The sequence below is a fragment of the Cyanistes caeruleus genome, chromosome 26 (assembly GCF_971803275.1).
Source record: "Cyanistes caeruleus chromosome 26, bCyaCae1.hap1.1, whole genome shotgun sequence".
In the NCBI taxonomy this organism is placed as follows: domain Eukaryota; kingdom Metazoa; phylum Chordata; class Aves; order Passeriformes; family Paridae; genus Cyanistes; species Cyanistes caeruleus.
In genome coordinates, this window is record NC_141726.1 from 3,173,220 (window position 1) to 3,193,266 (window position 20,047).

The 20,047-nt window shown below is 46.4% G+C and overlaps 2 protein-coding genes across 10 annotated transcripts in view; one reads left to right on the plus strand and one right to left on the minus strand.

Annotated features, from left to right (window-relative positions):
- Positions 1-19,921, minus strand: AGO4 (argonaute RISC component 4). Of its 8 annotated transcripts, none has more exons than XR_015279352.1 (19): positions 19,417-19,495; positions 12,157-12,322; positions 11,369-11,489; positions 10,213-10,394; positions 9,673-9,809; positions 9,459-9,593; positions 9,206-9,293; positions 8,628-8,775; positions 8,432-8,551; positions 8,077-8,205; positions 7,793-7,926; positions 7,146-7,330; positions 6,737-6,896; positions 5,412-5,727; positions 5,006-5,140; positions 4,146-4,247; positions 3,732-3,931; positions 3,139-3,639; positions 1-1,607 (listed from the first exon to the last, which is right to left on the minus strand). XR_015279352.1 is itself a non-coding variant. In XM_086863471.1 (18 exons), exons 1-18 carry the CDS (start codon positions 19,703-19,705, stop codon positions 3,531-3,533), a joined length of 2,856 nt encoding a protein of 951 aa, XP_086719597.1. In that variant the 5' UTR covers positions 19,706-19,921; the 3' UTR covers positions 1-3,530. The 8 variants fall into 8 exon arrangements, 5 of the variants coding, with proteins under 5 accessions (XP_086719597.1, XP_086719598.1, XP_086719600.1 ...); XR_015279351.1 differs by having other exon boundaries at positions 19,360-19,427; XR_015279353.1 differs by lacking the exon at positions 19,417-19,495 and adding an exon at positions 14,645-14,804.
- CLSPN (claspin) overlaps positions 19,421-20,047 on the plus strand; it is a 13,884-nt gene continuing 13,257 nt past the window's right edge. The window contains exon 1 of one of the 2 annotated variants that reach the window (XM_023940983.2): positions 19,421-19,674. In XM_023940983.2, the coding sequence (XP_023796751.2) occupies positions 19,630-19,674 (45 nt within the window). In that variant the 5' untranslated portion in view covers positions 19,421-19,629. The remainder of the gene's footprint in view (positions 19,675-20,047) is intronic. The other variant, XM_023940984.2, reaches the window with a different exon arrangement.

A 20,047-nucleotide genomic window follows, 5' to 3' on the forward strand; every position in this document is an offset into this window, starting at 1 on the left:
GATTGTGTACAAGTTTTAATTAAAAGTTAAATAGTTTAAGACATTTGTTTACAGGCAACAGTGTTGGTTGCTCATTCTGTACATTGCATTTATTGGACACCAATAAGGAAAAACAGAACATTTGGCACAAGAATGCCAATTTTTTTTTATTATTATTTTTGGACACATGAACACAAAATACCCCTGCAGGCTAAAAAGAAAAATACATTGCAATTGTACACAACCAGCATCTTACCTCGATATGGGGCTGTGAGCCCCAGGACGGTTTAGAAAGTACCTCGTATTGCTAGAGACATACATCCAGTCCAAAGTTAATAAAATACCATTTGAAACATTACAAGTCTAACAATATAGAAACCAAAAAATTACATCAGAAGTCAAACTGAACAAATGCAAACATTTTACATTGAAGTTGCAGCTTCTAGACATAGAAATATGAAAATGTCAATAGCAAGGTCTAAGAAAATCTGTAAGTGATATTTAGTGCAAGATCTTTCCTCCAGTGCACAGGGAAAGAGCCTCGCAGTGGATCAGGATGGGGATGGATCAATGCCCTCTGGCCCTGCCTTCTGAAAATGAAAGCAGAGTCACTCCCTCGCTATTGAGCCAGAAAACTCCTACAGCACATCCACAAAGGGGTTGGGGGTTGGCACTGTCAGACACCAGCTCTGAACCAGGGCCCTTCCCCATCCAAAGGGCTGAGCAAGGGTGGACACCGGACATCCTGTGCACTGACCTCTGCACCCTTTGGATGTAGCTCCGGGCACAAGCCTGGGTAACTGACAGACAACAACAGCCAGAATGGTGGAGACAGGCTAACTAGGGATTGCCAGAGCTTGTTCAGAACTCAGCAGGGACAAAGCAAGCAGAATCGGGTGGAAAACAGGATTTCTGCCCCCTCCCCCCCCCCTTTTTTTATATATATATATTTTTAGATATATCAACCACCCCCTTCCCCAACTCTTTGAACTTTGCTACATTTAAAATCTTTCACACCACAGAGCTAAACAGTGGCCAACAGGCTTTATTTATAAAAAAACCAAAAAACAAAAAACAAAAAACACCCTAAAACTACAGCTACAGAATGCACATCTTCCCATTGATTGACACATGCAGAACGAGTCACTCAGGCCCACAGGGCTCACCCAGGTCCTCAAGTCCTCCAGACTTGGGCTCAGACCTGCCTAGGGCAGCACTGCTGCAACTTGGATCCTGAACTTCAGTGCTTTCCCACCAAACTCCAGCCCTGTGCCTGGAGTGGGCTCACACCAGCCCTGCTTGGGTGCTGGCCGAGGGCTCACCAGGGGCCAATGGTCCACCTGGTCAAATATCCAGTCACAGGCAAACCAAGGAGAGGCTCTTCCTTCCCTCAGTCTCAACCAGGAGTGCTTGGCACTGGACAACTAATTGGTGATAAAGTTAATTTTTTATGCACCCCTGTTAAACCAGCCCCATTCCTAGTGCACAAACTCAAATTAGGGATCTTGGATCCTACCACCTCCAACAGGTGCTCAGGTGCTTTTCAAGGTGCCAAAGTTCTCCGTGTGTGTTGGGTCAGTCAGAGTTCACTCTAAAAAGGGTTTTTGTATCTTCTCCCTGAACGAGTACTGAGAAAAGCAGCGGTCAGTCTCCCACCCACATGTCCTGATTTTATTACACAAGTGAGGTATTCTTTAAAAGAAAAGTTAAAAAACTTAAAAGAATCTTTTCGTTTTTTCAATCTAAACCTGTCCTGGCACGTGCCAGGAGCAGGGTTCACTTCAGTCCCATTTTCAACAGAAATGAAAAGAAGTTAAACTTAATTTATGAGACGTTCTACTGGCAAGGAGGTTATAAAACTGTTTGAAGATATTCAGTGTACTCTGGTACAACTGAAAACAACAGCATTTATAAATGTAAACTTTCATTTATTTACAAGCTTAAAGACTGAAGGAAACAGCATTTCCTATTGCTGAAATTTGGACGGGGCTGGTTCCTAAGCTTTGGGACAGCAGACAACTTAGCAGCAAACCCCACACAAGTATCAGAGACCACAGTGCAATCCTTGGGCTTCTCAAACTCCTCCTCAGTTTAGGAATAAACTTTAATCTGCACTAACCCAGGTATACAGTAAGGAATCTAGTCTTAAATTACAATGTTCATGGATTACAGGAATACCAGGGAAACCAGGTCCCTGTTCTGGATTACAGGTTGCAGCTGAAAAAAGCCAAGCAGATTAAAAACCCTAATTTCTAGGCTGGGACAGAATCAGCATTTGAGACTCACACGGGTTCAACATGCTGTATATGCAGTTGTGTGGGCAACCCAGATTCCCAGGAAAAAAAAAACAGTTAAAAATGCTGGTACAAGTCCTCAGGTTGCCTGTCACACAATACATTTCAACTGCACACGTTGGCCTTTCCTACATGGAACACCCAGTTTCCAAGCTTATAAAAAATGTCGTAGACAGGATACCAACAGTGAATATAAAACAGTTAAAAATAATTCTTAAAAAAAGCATGGAAATGCGTCTTTTCTAATTTGTTTCAGAAACTGCCAAATTGTGTGTTCAGAAAACGACACGAGAATGTTGGTTAAAGTCATGCACAATCCTCAGCTAGAAAATTACACTGTTTGGGGGGGCTTAAAAAACAAAGATTTATTGCCAAAGTTAAACCTTCTATGAGAAAAAAGTTTTAAAATCACTTAGATTTATCAAACCACACAGCAGCATAAAGTGGGCACTTTTGTAAAAGTTTGCAAAATACCTAAAAGCTAAATTTTTTTTTTTTGTTTTATCATTTTTAGAGGGGGGAAATGATGGTTCAGTACTTGGTATGATACCATGGCAGTATTATTTATAACCATTATCATCAAAATCTACTGACAGGCATCACTATTGGTTATATTACACATTCACAGAACAAGAACCACCTATTAACTCGCAGTATAGTGCAATTGCTTTGCAGCCCAAGTCTGCAGAGATTAAAAAGATAATTAGTAAAACTGACAAAAAACTGCAATACCGTGAAAGTTATGTTTGTTAAAAGGCATTTACAGTAGTGAAGTCTAAAATCTCCATTAAAAAATCTATGGCCCCACACGACAGAAGGATTACAGCGAGCTGGATAAAACATTTTGCCATCACATCATACTCACGAAGCAGGGCACGGAGACAGAGCAGCAGTCACCGTCAGCTCATGGGATGAGGAGAACTTAAAAACCACAGCTAGCAAAAGATTTGATAGAAACCTTTCGTGCCAAGTCCTTGAAAAATTTCAGGATGATCAGCCTTTGCGCTTTGAGGTAAAAATTCAGTCCAATGCATCAGAAAAGACAAGTCTATGGATTTCTAGTACAGAAAACAATGAAACAAATGGCTCAATTGTGTTGGTGCATCAGACGTTGCAGTGAAGAACAGATTCAGTGCGACTGTCCAGAGCTGCTGGTAGTGGGCAGTCCGAAATCCCCTGGCCCTGGATAGAGCAAGAGGCTTCCAAACACTTCAGGACTGCATGGGTTGTTGTTTTGCCTCATCTTCCCAGGTGCTCTCAAGCGAAATACATGGTGTGCTGGGTGTCGTGGTGGATCTGCACAGCCTTGGCCAGCGCCTGTGGATCGCGGCCGTTGCTCTGCCCCGACACGTGGCTGCCCTCAGCACTGTGAGCAGACACACACCCATGAACAACTGGGACAAGCAGCATAACTCAGCTTCTCTATCTGCTTAACAGGATGATGAGACCATTCCTTACCTGTCATGATCCTTATCCACAAGATGGTACCTGGCCCGAAAAGCCACCAGCCTGGCATAGTAGGCAGGCGCGGGGATGGAGACGGAGCGGGTGCAGCGCACATATGTGTGGCACAGCTGGTACGTCAGCAGCTGCAGCTCATCTGCTGTGAAACAGTTGTCATCCCACAACACCTGGTAGTGGGAGGGCCGGCTGGTTCCCTGCAGAGAACAGGTGAGCAGTGAGTTGGAGAGCAACAGCAAGGACAGAAGTGGTACCTGCAGGCTGCACCTTCCAGCAGGCACTGAGGAGTCAGTGCCAAGCAGGCACCGACACACTCTGAGTCTGCCAAGCGACAAACAGAAGTGACATTTCCCATGGGGACAGCTACAAGGATTAAGTTGCACAGCCTGAGCACAGTGGAGGTGACATTACCTGAATTCCTGCATGGCTACAGAGGTAAAAGTCAAATTCAGAGGGATGTGTGATGGTGCTGTCCACAGTAGTGCCTGCTGGTACGTTGCCACTTTTACCCACCTAGTGAGAAAGGTTTATTATTAGTCCATGGGCTTTTTTGGATGTGACTCCAAAATGCTTTCAAAGGTAGCTTCTATTGAAAGCTGCTGGAGAATTTACTGCTCAAAAAGGTGAAAATATATTAAGGTCGTTTACACAGGAGGAATGAAAATGCTCTCTGTGTATTCATTTTTAGAAACTTCACCAAATCCAGCTGGTGTGTCATCAGAGGAAAATAAAACCCTTGCCAGCACCATTAAAACTGCAGAGTGGGAAAAAGCCTACACAAGTAATTCAGGATCTGAAAATGCAGATTCCTGAGATAAATTTATTTCGTACCCTTGTTTGCTCTCACACCCCAGAGATCTGAGTTTTTAAGCAAACCTCAGATCAATCTCTTCCCTAAAGAAGGTTCCTCAGCTGGCCTGTGGATTTCTGCCACAGGCACATCTTAGATACACCTGGAGACAGGGAACAGAGTGAACAGCCAGGTCAGCTCATCATCAGGAATCCTGGACTATAAAAACCCAGGACACGTCTCCAGGTATACAAATACCAGGATACTGAGCACACCTATTTCAAAAGGGGGAACAAGCTGTTCCATCTGATGCAGAGCAATAAAAAAGGGCAGAACTGGTTATTTTGGTAGAGAAAGCCTTTTACCAGCCAGTACTGCTGCTGCTTTACAGCTTTAGTTGGCAAGACAGATCTCACCCTATTGAATCAAACAATGCCACTTTCCTGTGCCATCACCTCCCCCTCATGGAGTCAGTACTTGCCCTTTCAGTTTTGTCAGCACAGAACAGCCTGGTGTGATGCCTTTTCTGCACAACAATGTAGGTTATTCCAGGTCTATAATCTTCTTCCAAACTAATGCAGGCCTTCCGGATGGCGATCAGCTCTGGCCAAGCTACCTATAAGCAGAAGATTTAACTACTGTGTGATGAATTCAGTAGGTATTTGATTATTTTTTTACCTGTCTACAAATGCCACATTGTCAGGGACATGATCAGACTGGTAAATGTACATTGTGTTTGCCCAGGACAATTCAAGGAAACTTAATTTTTCCAATAACAAATATAATCAACATAAATAAACGTATTTTTTCAAGGGCCAGTCCCTTATAATCCACGTAACTATATATCAATCCCTTTTCATGAGTAACAAAAAATTATCAGACAATACCTGTTTCATCTGTCCTTCTGACACTCCCCCTCTGTAGTAAATGATCCTCGTTGGCTTGAAACGAGTGGACTTGTAGAACTGGATCAACAGCTCCCGCACCATGTTGGTCAGATCCTGGATCACCTCCTGGCTGTAGAGTAGCTCCTGGGAGGTCTCCTGGCGTGAGGTCTGCACGCGCACCGTGGCGCAGTAGCGGCTGGGATGCCCATCCATGCTGCCCACCACAGCCGCGATGGATGGCTTCTTCCCATCCCCGGCTGGAGGGTGAGTGACATCTGCTCCTAAAAAGATCACTGGCTGCTGGAATACTGAGGGCCTGTTTGATAAGATTAAGGTTTATTAGTTAGAATCACAGAATTCCAGAAGGGTTTGTGTTGGAAAAGACCTTAAAGCCCAGACAGTTCCACCCCCTGCCCTGGGCAAGGACACCTTGCACTATTCCCAGGTTGCTCCAAGCCCTGTCCAACCTGGCTTTGAACGGTTCCAGAGATAGGGCAGCCACAGCTTCTCTGGGCAACCTGTGCCAGGGCATCACCACCCTCACAGGGAACAAATCCTTGCTAATTTCTAATCTAGACATGCTCTCTTTCAGTTTGAAGCTATTACTACCTCTCCCTCTCTGGCCTCCTTGTCAGCCCCTTCAGATACTGGAAGGTATACTGTGAGGTTTCCACACAACCTTGTCTTCTCCAGGCTAAATAACCCAAATAATTTATTTATTATATTTTAAAAAAATCCTCATCCTGACTTGACAGGAGAGGTAGCCTCTTATCAACTCATAAATAAGAACAGCAAAAAGAAAGAAGGACTGGATTAAAAAAAAATTACAGCTGAGGAAGATGTATCCAAAGTGCTAAACAGAACTGAAACCTGTGAGTCTTTAAGGGCAAAATTTTCTGCCTCCAGCACTTACAGTCCAGAAAGAACAGAAAGTGACAAGGACAGATTCAAAGCCAGACCAAGTTACAAGCATTGATTCCAAGTCACTCCTCCTCATTCCTTCTCTTTCAATTTGGACGCAAACACGGGATGCTTTTGGAGGTGGCATGAGGAAAAGGTACATTGAGTGAATCCAAAGGCAGGAAAGAGGAAAAAAACCTTGGTGAGTTTGGTGGCTCTGACTGCTGGATGGCTCTGACTCCCCTTGGCTCAGGGTTTACTGGGAACACTCCAAATGCAGGCATATCCTCCACTGTCCACTCCAGACTGTGGGAATTTCTAAAGTGTGTTTTATTTTGAAAAGTATCATTTTAGCAAACACAACAAAACAACACCATTTTCCTTGATAATGCAGACATTACAAAGAGCTTTTGATTGAATCTCACCTTTGATGAGGTACCAGCACATTGTTGATTCCTCCAAGCTTAGCATTGATCTTCAGACACAGGTTGGACAGCGTTTGTGGTGAGGTTTTGACCACATTCTTTACCTGGACACACTGCGTGGCCATGCCTAGAAGAGTATCTCCAACCCGCTTGACTTCAGCTGTGACAGAAAATAAGGCAGTGGTTCCTGCTTGCTCTTATTTTTTTCAAATGTTACTGTAATTCAGATCCTTGAAACTTCACTGACAAAGGTTCAGTTTGCTCTTTGGTAATACACAACTTCTCCAACCAGGCCTGACAAACCAGCTCCAAAACACTCTTTTAAAGAGAACCCATTGCCTCCTCTGCCTCCTTCCCGCCACCCATTTGCAGTAAAACTCCTGATCACTTTACAGCCCCTTCTCCATACCATACACAGGCGTCTTCCCAGGCAGAATCACCACGATCAGCTGCAGGCCAACATAAGTCAGCTTTAAGTGTTTGAACATGGGCTCCACGCTGTCTGCACCCTGGGCATACTTGCAGAAGCAGGGCTGGCCCTGGATTGGCATCCCAGCATCCTTGGAGATCTTGCGCAGCTGGTCTGTGAAACTCCTGAAACAGAAGTGCATTTGTTCTGGCCTTTTCACTATGGTTCACTCATCAGTTTTACCAACCAGATCTACGCTGTTTCTGTTATTTCACAGCACTACAGTAATTATTTTTTAGCAATTCTACCCCCATCAAGAACTCACTAATACGACTCTAATCCTCTCTGAGGAAGGTCATCAGCTTCTGTAATTTTACAAGCCTTACAGAAACAGACAATTGAGATGAACATCCTGAGGCAGACTCCAAAACTAATACTGATGCTCTGGTAAATTTTCACTAATTTATCTGAGCATTATTGCAACCATGATTTTTACCAATCAGTGGTTCACAAAACATCTTTCTTTAGGATTCTGTAGAGTAATTTGAAGGGCAGGAGAAAATCAATTTATACCACACATTACCTTTCAGAGACATGAGGAAAATATATCTTGAGATAGAATCCTGAATAAATAGGAAAATACTTACTTCAGCAAGTCTTCCCTGCATTGTTTCTGAGGAGCAAAACAGGCAACAGCCCAAACTTTAATCTCAATGCCAGCATAGAACTGTTTCCCTCTCATGTCCCACACACCTTGGTTTGGTGTGGCCACAGTCTTGTTCTAGGTAAAAACCAAAGGCAAATTAGAAATCAAGTGCTGCTCCATTTTGACTGTAGCCCACCAGAGGAAGCCTCATGACAAGATACCCAAAAACACCTCATGAATTTCATAACCTCAGGATAAGGAGTTTTACAAGACATGGAAACTCACCCTGCCTCCATACTGCAGCATTGGGGCTGGCAGAACTCTGCCTGTCAGCTCTGTCATTTCATTATGGACAACAATTCCAAACTCCTTCAGATACGGATCAGGCCCACCAACCATACTGTTACTCTTCACCTGGGGACAGGACAAGTACTGATGTCATTACACTAAAGATTCAGGTGACTCTGCCCTCTTTGTCATCAACAGCCTTTCTGTTTAGAAGAATTTGTTTTAACCAAGACAGACTTTTCTTCTTCAAGACTTCCCTCTTGGTCATGCTGCTCAACATCACCTGCTCCAATGTTCTGGAAAAGCCATGAGAAGTGACAAACACACACTGTGCAGCTGCAAAAATACTCACCAGTCTGCTGATCTCCTCCTGCCTGTCTGGGGCAGACCTGGCTGTCGCTTTTATCATGGTTGAGGTCTGATTGTCTGTGAGCTTCTTGATACACCGCTGACCTGCCACGATGTTACAGACCTGCACAGGGGCAGGGAGAGGTGCTGTGACACCATTTGACAGAGGACACCCCACAGTGCAGGACTTGGATCCTTACCTCCAGTGGCAGGTACGTGTGTTTCTGCTCCTGTCCCACTTGCAGACAGGGCAGATGAGGGTATTTCAGCTGTAGACTGTACTTCTGCTTAAAATACTGAGCTACTGTGCACTCCATGGCCTGCCCATTCTCCAGCTGCAGAGGGAACCTGGAAATTATATTTGTTCTGGTTAGACTTCGTCAGATTCTTTTAAAGGAAAAAATGGTATGAAAAAACTATTCCAGACTACCTTTAGCAAACCTCTATTTTCCTTAGTTACTGGATCTCTTCTTTATGAAAAGATTTTAGACTATATACTGATTTAATAGTATTTTACCTATTTTCAAAATAGGAGCTTTTGATAACTGTTTTTAAAAGCCAGGATATAGCTCAGTTTTCCTGAGCTGAAGGAAATAAAGCAGTAGTCAAAACCCACACTATTCCTCTGCTCCAGTAAGACTTAACATTCCTGTAAAGCCACACAGCTGCTTCACCTCCAGAATCAACTATGCCTGCATAAACAATATACCAAATATATTCCAGATATATTTAATAGGTTGAAGATTTTAAGAACTGCCAGGCTGTGCTTGATACATACGTCTGGTGACTGGCTGGTCGCCGGGTAACATTGCAAACTCGGTATTTTCTCTTCATCTGGCCACAGTGGGTAACCTCTACTTTTAGACCTGAAAACCCAACAGAAAATAAATTCAGGGACAGGAATCACCTTTGAAGAGGATGAAGGCAAAAAGGAACAGCCCAGTTCTCCATGCGCCTTGCAAATTTTCATTACAACATAGTATGAACAGGTTTTAGTGTTTTCTTGCAGCAGCTTTAGGACAAGCTTTTACCTCTGATTTCTTTGGTAAACTTGACGCGCTGGGAGTCTGTCAGAGGTTTGCTTTGTTCACTGATGTTCTGGATGTCCAAGACCTCACACATGAACTCAATGATAGGCTGGGCACGATAGAAAGCAGTTGCTGACACTAAGATAAAAAGACAGGAAAATTAACTTGGAAGCACAAAGAACTCTGTTACATGAGTGAGGCAGAATCTCCTACACACCATCAATGTTGAGCATCATGTTCCACATGGCAGGACGGACCGACTGGTGGAAGCCAAACCAGACCTCCCTGCCCCCTCCCAGGGGGTGATAATAACCTTCAGGAGGGGAGAAAAAAGAGCGACCCACAGGGGTGTACCTGAAAAAATAAGAAAATTAAAACTCTGGTCATTTTTTTATATACTTTTTACATTCACACCTATAGTGTTTAAAACACCTTTCTACAGCATGTTATAACCGTCAGAGCTGACTTATGGCAAGCATACAAAGCCTTTTGCGACAGTGCAGCTGGAAAGGGTACAGCAAATTCCTGTTAGAAACATGACCAGCAGACACAAGGCCTTAGTTCAGATCACATTTCCCTATTCTAGTGCAAATTTGTAAGGCAGGTGTTGAATTACATGGCTGTATCCCTCATCCCTTCTACCACAGGAGTGTAACGGGAAGCAGATCAGCAGCAAGGAATAATGAACACAAATGTTGAGATGGATAGAAGATATATCCAGTCAGGAAGGCTCTACAAGTACCTCATGGTACCCTACCTCATGGAGGGAAGGTGCCGTGTGATTACGTCCAGTGCCTGTACAGAATCTTCAGGAACTTCATTCAAGTGCCCTGCCAGAGCTTCGAGCAGCATCTGAAGGCTGACGACTGACACCCACTGAATGGAAACCTTAAATGTCTGGTCCTTCCCCTCTCCTGGAAGTGTAACCTCCATATCCACCTGCCACAGGCACCAGAAAATTAAGCACAAGCTTTTGTTATGGATTGCAGACAGACACAACAGTCAGCAACAGTACAGTTTTCTCCTAGGTGTCCTTTGAATCTGTATTTTTGATTATTAAGTTTGTGTAATGACCTTAAAACATTACAAATGGTCCTCTCAGGACTTTGAAAGTTTGTCATTTATTCATGAGAAACTGCACTGAAGTATCTTTAAATGTAAATTTTAAGCAGAAATTAGTATGGTGACATCAAAGCTCTGGAGAATGGTGAGTCACTTTTTTAAGTCAGACAATTAATAAAAGGATGTTCTGTGAACCAAATGGGAAGGCAAGAAAAACTTCTGGTCAAAAAGGAGACGCGCTGGGAAACACAAATCTCAGAGCTCTAGCACAGCACTTGGGATGATTCTCACAGCCCAGAGGGTGACTGTGAACTCATCCTCGACATTCCCCAAGGCATAACAATGACCAGATCCCTTGGGATCCCTTGAGAGATCAGCAGATGGGCTTAAGTTTTCTTTAGAGCTGGGGTCCCTGTGCAAGGCAGGAACAGCTGATCCGGTTGTTCCCATGGAACAGGAGGATGTATCTCCACAGCACAACTAAACCCAGTCAGAGTTGTCATCAGCTACAATGACTTTATCATTCAGCAGCAGAACAAGGGTCAGAACAGGGAAAAGGGAAGTTCCTATCAGGGTGAAAGAAAAATAGTTTCCTTACAGCTATAAGAGCACAATGTAGTTCTCAAGGCTCATGTAGCTCATTCTGTAGCTGAAGAACTGAGAATCAGAAACCCAAAACCACAAACTTCAGTAAAACACAAGTGAGCTCCTAGAGACCCTGACTGGTCCTGTCTGTCACTTCCCAGACTACACCAATAGGTGTGATAGTGTTTTGGGTTTATGTCAATAAAAGAACACTTTTCAAATAACACTGTAATAGTTTTCCCGCGGAAACTTAAAGCAACACTTACTCTGTCCCTGCCAATGGGTAAGGGGTGTGCAGTGTACATGTTCCGCTTCCCATCGTACCCAGGCTGCCGATCCCCAAATATCTGCATCTTGAAGTGCCTTACCATCGTATCCACCACCTCCCTAGGCAGTGATTCATTGAATTAAGTGAAAGAACAGAAAAATCAGTAATGAGCTTACACAATTTAAAATTCTTTTTTTTTTTCACTTTTTCTCAAAGGAGCAAGATATGAAAACCAATAATGCAAGAAAGCATCCCCAGGTCACACCAGAAAGCTGTGAATGTCACCTCCAGGTTAAGACACCCAAGTGGCACACACAGGTGTTTGTACAGGTGTCTGTACAGCAGTCTGTCAGGTGGCTGTCAGCAGAGCTACAGCCAAAACAAGCAGAGGAACCTGGAGGGATGTTCACACACAGAAGCAGACACAAGCACCTGCCTTGGGGTTGGTGGGAGCGCTCTGAGTGGACCCTAAAATCTACAACCTGAAATGCCTCCCCTCAGCTGCTACACATTTGTGTAACAGGCTGTGGAACAATTACCAGGGACATTGACTTGCAGACTGTAAAATAAAACCACTGGAGGTCAATGCTCAGTACATTTCCCAGAGCCTTCCAGATTACAGGCCAATTGCAAGAATATTATAGTTCACTGAAAAACAACTGCTGACCAAAGTACAAATACAAACAGACCTTTAGCAGATGGAGAACTCCTAAGATGCACAGCTTTCCTACATTCAGGTATATACACTTAATTTAAATCAATAAACCTTTATTAAGTAAGTCCTACCTGTTGACTCTTCGGGGGCGTTTCTCTGGTTTGATATCTACATCATAGTGATAAACATCAATCTTAGGGATCTGAACCTGGAAGTGATTGGCCAGGAGCCGGATGGGTTTCCCAACAGTGCCCAGGCCTGGGCGACGGGGTGGCTGGAAAAGGCTTGTTGGGGGCCCTAGGAAAGTCAGATAATATGTATGAGATGTGATGGCCCACTCCATGAACCTCTCATGCTATGGGTGATTTTTTGACTGGGCAGGAAGAAATCTTAAGCTTTCTGAGGTTTCAAACAGAGGCGTTCAAAGAGGCTCAGTTTTCCAGCTGCTCAGAACTTCAAGATAAAAAACATGTTCCCTAAAGATGTATAGGTAGGTGCCATAAATCATTCTTAAAATTTTAGTGGAATTTATTCATGACCGTGGTTAAAACTTCACAGAGTCTTGAGAGGGAATGCAACCATACAGATATTATGTATTTTCATGTAATGCAAAGATAAATACATCCCTACCTCCATTTCTAAAACAAACCAACAGCCACAAAAGCCACACTTTGTCATTGTTTTCACTAAAGACTTCAAGTTCAGATGTCAGTGATCCAATTTAAAATTCCAACATAAAGACAGGAGTGAGGGAAGGTTTAGGCTCTCTAAGTAAAAGGATAAGGGAGAAAGCCTTAGATAGGTATGGATTCCTACAGGCATGGAAGAGATATTTCATTGGGACAAAAGGAGAGCTTCAGGAATAGATCTAAGGAGGAAATTGTTAGAGGCCTGGAAGCATTACTCACATGCAAGCTGGTCACTAGGGAAGCCTTTAGTTACCCTCCTCAAAGTGTTAAGATCTGAGATACCATGTTAACGAGATTAAACTGACTATTTTTTAAATCGATCACAGCCTCAGCTGACACTGCACATAAAGCAAATGACATCAGTATATTTTCATGGGTTTGTCTATATCTGAGAAAGGCTCAGTGTGATCAAAGTGTCTTCCCTCTGTTGTAGAGTAGCAAAGGAGAGGGCAAGCAGTCTCACTAGAACGCCATAATAAACCTATCATAAAACTTAGGGCAATTTTAGCATTATAACCTGACAGCATCCATGTAAGATGAAGTCTCAGAGTTTGTACCAGAAGAGAGGCAAGGTAGGCAACTCCTATTTGGGTACACTTCAGGGTGCAGCAATAAAGTATAACACAGCCATAAGTTAAACCCAGGACCAAATCCCAGGGGATTCATACTGGATTTAAAAGCTATCCATTGGCTACTGCATTACCAAATAAAATTACCAACCTGAGGACACCAGCCCTGGAATATTTTTAAGCAGAAGGAACACAGAGCATGTAAGCAGCTGAAGCCCACTGCTGAGTCAGCTCTGCAAAGCTGCAGTTGCAGGGGACTGTTGGGGACAGACACCCCACAGGACATGTTCCTGGCTCCACATTGGCCTGACAGATCATGCATGATACATCACAGTCAGACCAGTTGTGGGGTACAGTTAATGTTTAAAAAAACTACAGCTGTCTCGACATGCATGAATCATTGAGGGCAATCAAAGTTTGCTGTGCTTATTTGGTTATGAGAGATGATCCATTAATCCCATGTTAATTAGTCTGAAGGAAGTGCAGGCATTGACCTCCTGCAAGAGATTAAATAACCACTAAATTTACACATTCTCCTCCTTTGGTATTGACAAGTTCTGCAAAAATGAACAGCAACACTGCCCTCTCTTCTGACCCAAGGAGATAAAACTTACATCTCCACCTTCCTAAAGTTATTTCTCAAAGGATTCTACAGCATCAGCTAAAAGCTGTTTTCCATTTGAAGCCAGGCTGCCCTGGCATCACAGGATTTTTATCTGATCAACCTGACTAGGGTTGTATGTACTCTTATATTTTAATTTCTCTTACCCCACAACCATTATGTGCTAAGCACCTCAACCAAATTGCTTCAGACAGGAAGCAGTTTTCAAAACTGAAAGAGGATCTGCTTCTCCAGCTGGAACTCAAGGAGACCAGATACATCACACACATACCAGCAGGCTCTGAGTCAGCCCTCACTACCTCAAACTCTGGATTCTTCTGGAATTGCACCTTTGTGTCAATAAACGTTTCCTATCACACCAAAATTAGCATCACTTCACTTATACCAATCGTTTGAATGGGAACTCGATGGGTCAGGTGTAGAGGCCACTGAGGGCTAGTAATACATCCTGCAGGCATTTGATGGGAGAATAATCATGGAATAAGATACAAGCAGGAAAGCACCACATGCAAAAACCTACCAATATTTAAACGAAGTTTGTTAAAGAAACAAACAGCCGTATTTTCAGACAGTATCACCTTAAACTCTCAAAAATGGCTCAATGTCAAATATAAAACTTATCACTGCACAGGCTGCAGGGCGCTCATCGCTGTGACACTACAGCCCTGCCTATCCCCTCGCTGTCGCTGTCCCGCTCCCAGCCCCGTCCCGTTCACCCCGGGGAGGGCGAGACGCCTACCCCTGTAGCCCCGGCAGCAGTAGGGCCGTGAGGACATCCGCAACCCCCGCGCAAAGTTTCGCGACCCGCTGCGGCTTCTCCGCATCGGGAGGCGCCGGCGGCTCCAAGCGGGCCCCGCTGCTGCCGGGGAGCCCCGCCGGGCCCGCGGCCTCCTTCCCCCGCTGTCACGGCCCGACAGGCCGCGGCCCCCGCGCCCCCCCCGCGGCTCTCACCGGGTCCCAGCGCCTCCATGGCGGCAGTGGCGGCCTCGCTGCTCTCGCCGCCGGCCCCGCCGCCCGCCCCGGGCCCCGCCGCCGGCCCCGCCGCCGCCGCGTAGCGCTTGATCTCGGGAATATTGGCGGCGGGGTGGGGGTCCGGCGCGGACACGGGGGCGGCGGGGCGGGAGGCGGCGGCGGCCGAGGAGGAGGATGAGGAGGAGGCAGCGGGGGCGCGGCGGGGAGCGCTCCCCGCGTTCCGCTTCCCCGAGCGGCGGCGCGAACAATCCCCGCGCTGCGCCCCCGCCGAGCCCGCGCGCGCCCCCGCCGCCGCCAGCACGCGCCCGAGCGCGCTCCCGGGAACGGGGATGAGGAGGAGGAGGAGGAAGAGGAGGAAAAGGAGGAGAAGGGAGGGAGGAAGAGGCCGCTCCGCGCTGCCCGGCGCCGCCGGCTCGCGCACGCGCGCCGCTCCCCCCCCGCGGGAGCGTGCACGCCGGCCGCGCGACCCCGCGGCCGCAACAGGTGACGGCTCTGAATCACGGAATCCCAGAATCCCAGAATATTTAGGTATTGAATGAAAGATCTCTGGAGATCATCCAGTCCAACTCCCCTGCCAAGGCAGGGTCACCGGAGCAGGTGACAGGAACGCGTCCAGGTGGGTTTGGAATGTCTCCAGCTAAGGAGACTCCATGCCCGCCCTGCCCACCTGTTCCAGTGCTCAGTCACCCTCAATATGAAGAAGCTCTTCGTCATGTTACCGTGAAACACTGTGGTTTTGTTTATGGCCATTGCTTCTCATCCTGTTGCTGGGCACCACCGAAAAGACCCTTTACACTGGTGCCCAGCAACAGGGTGAGGAGCAATGGCCATAAACTAAAACACTACCTCAGCAGGAGGATGAACTTTCCATAAGGCCAAGCATTATGGAACAGGATGCCCAGGGAGATCATGGAGTCTCCCCATCCAGAGAGATTCCAAACTCACCTAGAAACATTCCTGTGTCACCTGCTCTGGGTGACTGTGCCTTGGCAGGGAAATTGGACTGGATGACCTGCAGAGGCCCCCTTCAACCTCAACAATTTTGTGATTCGGTGAAAAGAGTCTGGCACCATTCTCTTGGCACCTGCCTTTGAGATCTTGGTATGCACTGATGGGATGCAGATGCTCCAGACCTCAAATAATCTCTGTGGCCTCTGCTGGACCCCCTCCAGCATCTCCTTGTCTTTCTTGTCCTGAGGAGCCCAGAACTGGACACAGCACTCCAGCTGTCTCTCACTAGGGCTGGGTGCCAGGATACCCTCCCTGACCTGCTGGCTCTTCCCAGGGTGCATCTCATGCATGTGGCCCTTCCAGAGCTACCTCAGTAGGGGTGAGAGCCACTGCCCTTCAGGTACCAGGAAGGAGGGAATTGTCTACACCTCTCCTGTTCTGTCCCAAAAGACACCTGTTTGCAGGTTTAATAACTAACCCAGAACTCCCGCATGACAGCTACACTGATGGTGCCTGCCCACCCACAGTGGGCAGTTACCAGTCCTCCACTGCTCCCCAAAACCAGGGAATTCTCCCTGCTCAATTAATGACACCCTGAATAACTCACAGTACCAGCTAAACAGCCTCAGCAGGGTTTAAAACAACTGACAAAACAAGATTTGTACAGGTCAGGTGAGCCACAGCACTGAACCTCTCAGGGTTGTGACCACCAGCCCATGAGGTGCTCTGTGGACAGAGTGGCTGATGATCCATGAGGGCTGGACATCCATGAGTCACTGGCACCTCATGGTGACCATCATCATGGACATCATCCAGGAGCTACCTGGGAACCATCAGCGGTGGGAACCCGCTGTGTTCCACTGACCAGGGTGTTCAGCTCCTGGGGTGAACCTTGCCATGGCCACGTCCTCCTATATTCACAGACAATAAATTTATCCTCTGTTAAAGAGACAACACTTCCATCCATGTGCCATTAAATAAAGAGCCTAGGGACTTTTTAAAGCAGTTTATGCTATTTTAGCGAGTTGCTCCCTTGTGTACCCCCTGGGTTCTGTTTAACCAACAGCTCTCTGCTGACTCACCACACAATCAGAAGTCAAAACATTTTATAAATAATAAATGCTGAGTCCACTTTATTTGCCTTTTTTAACCTGTGGGGCTGATATTTTTTCTAGTTGAAACATCAAAATCTATTTTTAAATGAAATGAAATCTGGGATTCTCACATAGATCTGAGATTCTCTCATAATTTCCTGACAGCAGCTGATGAACACCTGAGGAAAAAAACAGTTTTACCAGACCAGTAACAAAGTCCACAGTGTCTGGCAACATTTCCATGCTATTATTCAGCATATCTATGTATAAAAAACACATATGTAGGTCTACAAAAATAGTACTTTAAAAACAACAAAACACCAAAGATACAATCTCTGACTCAAGAAATCTGCAACACACAAAGGCTCAGTCCTGTAAGATGTTGAGTGTGATAACTAAAGCCTTTACTCGCTGCATTATAAATTAAATTAACTTGATAAATATTACCGACATATTGACACATCCCAACTGCTACAGCAGTCAGAAACCTACTTCTCTGTTAACCCACTCTTACATTGAGAAGAGCCACATTTCCAGGGGCAAGACTGAATTTGGGAATGACAGATCAGAGTTATGACTGGATTGGTTCTGAGGATTTCCTTCTAAACACATCATCTGCTACAAGTTGAGGAAGCAGTTGTTTAGCAAAACACAGATTCCTAAATTAACTTTTATAATATAAATATCGTAATATGGGGCTTGATCCAGTGCTAAAAATCTGTCTTACATTTGGAATATTCTTAGTGGCAAACATTTTACCTGTTCCATGGCTGCCTCTGTGTGCCAGGTATGAGTAACAACCCAGGATCAGAAATTATACAATAAGGCCAATCTTTTTGCCACCTTTTTCTTGTCAGCTGACTCTGACTCTCATCCTGATGCAGCAATGAGAGCACAGCCCTAGGGAGGTGCTTGTGCAGAGCCAGCATCTGTCCCCCATTACTAAATACTAAGTATTCAATTAATCACTGTAGCTCCTGCAGCAGCTAGAGAAAAGCAGAACTGTGGTAACTGTGGTGGTTTTCATGGACATTTGCTTTTCTCATTTCCTCTGTTTTCAGGTTTGTTGGCTCTATGTGAACTGCCATGGTAGAACAATCCATCTGCTCCTTGTCCCTGACAAAACTATAGCTGGTAGCAAACACCCCCAAAACTGACGGAACACCCCAAAACACCTTTTTTTTTTTTTTTTTCCCATAGGCTTGCCTTCAGTGATAGCCGACTCCCACTGGTTGACTTGGAAGGAAATGTAACAGTATGTTCCCAATTGTAGATCAGAACGGGGTCTTTGACACTCACCCCAGCTCAGGGCTCTCCCTCCAGCTACTCACAAGATAACTACAGAACTCAAAGTAGCAAAAATGGATAAGGTAGAATATTTTCACACTTGGATTGACTCTGTACTAGAATGGCCCCTGTACGGGCCATTCACCTTCCAGCTGGACTTGATGATCCTTGTGGGCCCCTTCCAACTTAGAATATTCTGTGAAATCTGTGAAGTATGAAGTTATTTGCATCTGTTGAGTAGTTCTTCATTGACTTATGTGATTTCAGTAAATTTTTCTGGCTTCAGAAGCCTTTCTTTTCTTCCCTTAAGGAGCATTAAGCAGCAAGGTAGTAAAGAAGTCGTTAAACCTACATAATGAGACTTGATGACTTATGAGAGGTAAAACTTAAATCCTCTATATGTAGAGGGAATATTCAGAAATTTAAGAGATAAACTGAAAGAAAGTGAAAGAATTTACCCAAAAGGTTTGAGCCTTCATTCACCTAACATGAGTGGGTTGGCTCAGAGTATGTCTGTACAGCAGGCAATGGAAAATGCATGTATTTTATTCTGTAAATAGGGCACTGCTGACAGTAACAGCTGTATGTATCTAATATCTATGAGCTCGACTCGTGTGCTCTCACCCACACGGTCACCCGGAGACACGACATGTACCATAACCCGAAGATCAAAATGAAACATACTCTGTTTAACCCATAAAACAACGTGAAATATTTTGCAGCACAGCCCCGTCCCCACAATGTCGATAACTGGCAGAGCTGAAAATCCCGGGGACCTTCACGGTCCCTCCCAGCCCCTCACTTTTTCTCACGTCCCCTCCCGGTCCCTCACAAACGCTCTTGATCCCTCAAGTCACCTCTCGTGCCCTCACGATTCCTCTCGGTCCCTCACATCCCTTTTCGTCCCGTCTCGGCCCCTCACGGTCCCTCATGTTCCTTCACGGTTCCTCACGTCCCCTCCCGGTCCCTCACAAACGCTCTTGGCCCCTCAAGTCACCTCTCATGCCCTCACGATTCCTCTCAGTCCCCCACATCCCCCTACGTCCCCTCTCGTTCTGTCTCAGCCCTCACGTCCCTCTCGGCATTCCTCATCCCTTTTCATCCCTTTTCGTCCCGTCTCGGTCCCTCATGTCCCTTCACGGTTCCTCACGTTCCCTCACGGCCCCGCACACGCCCGCCTCAGGCCGGGCGCGAGGAGCGTCCCCACCTCCAGGCGGCGCAATAGTGTACACTGGCAGGAGCCACGATTGGTCCATGCGGAGGAGGCGGGGCCTCAAGGAAGCCCGCCCAACAAGGCGGGAAGGGGAGGGGCTCATGGGGCTGTTCTGGGTAGCCATTGGGTGGTCCCGGGGCGGGGCGGGGTCACGGCAGCGCGCGAAGGCTCGAAGCGGTCCCCGGGCGGCGGGAGCGCGGGTGGGCCATGGCGGCGGTAACAGTAACAGCAACAGCGGAGGGTCCCGTTGAGGTGAGTCCTGCCGTTCCTCTCCCTTCGGCATGGTCGGCCGGCTGCTGACGGCGGAGGCAGCTGGTGGCTGCCTGCGGCCTTGCCGTTCCTCAGGCTGTGGCGAGGTGGAAGGCCCGAGAGGGACAGCGAGGGAGGTGGTGGTTCCAGTAACCGTTCCGGTAGGGTGCCCTTTCCGGTAGCAGTGCCGGTGGCGGTGTCAGTAGCCACCAGCCGCCCCTACCCGCCGCCCTTGATCGCGGGCGGTCCCGCGCCGTCACCGGCCTCGCCCTTCTTGGCAGACTACAGCTCCCAGCATGCCCCGCGCCCTCCCTGCCGGCCGCAGGGCACGCTGGGAAGGCTGCGCTCAGCCGGTGTTCGCGGGCGCGGTGCATGC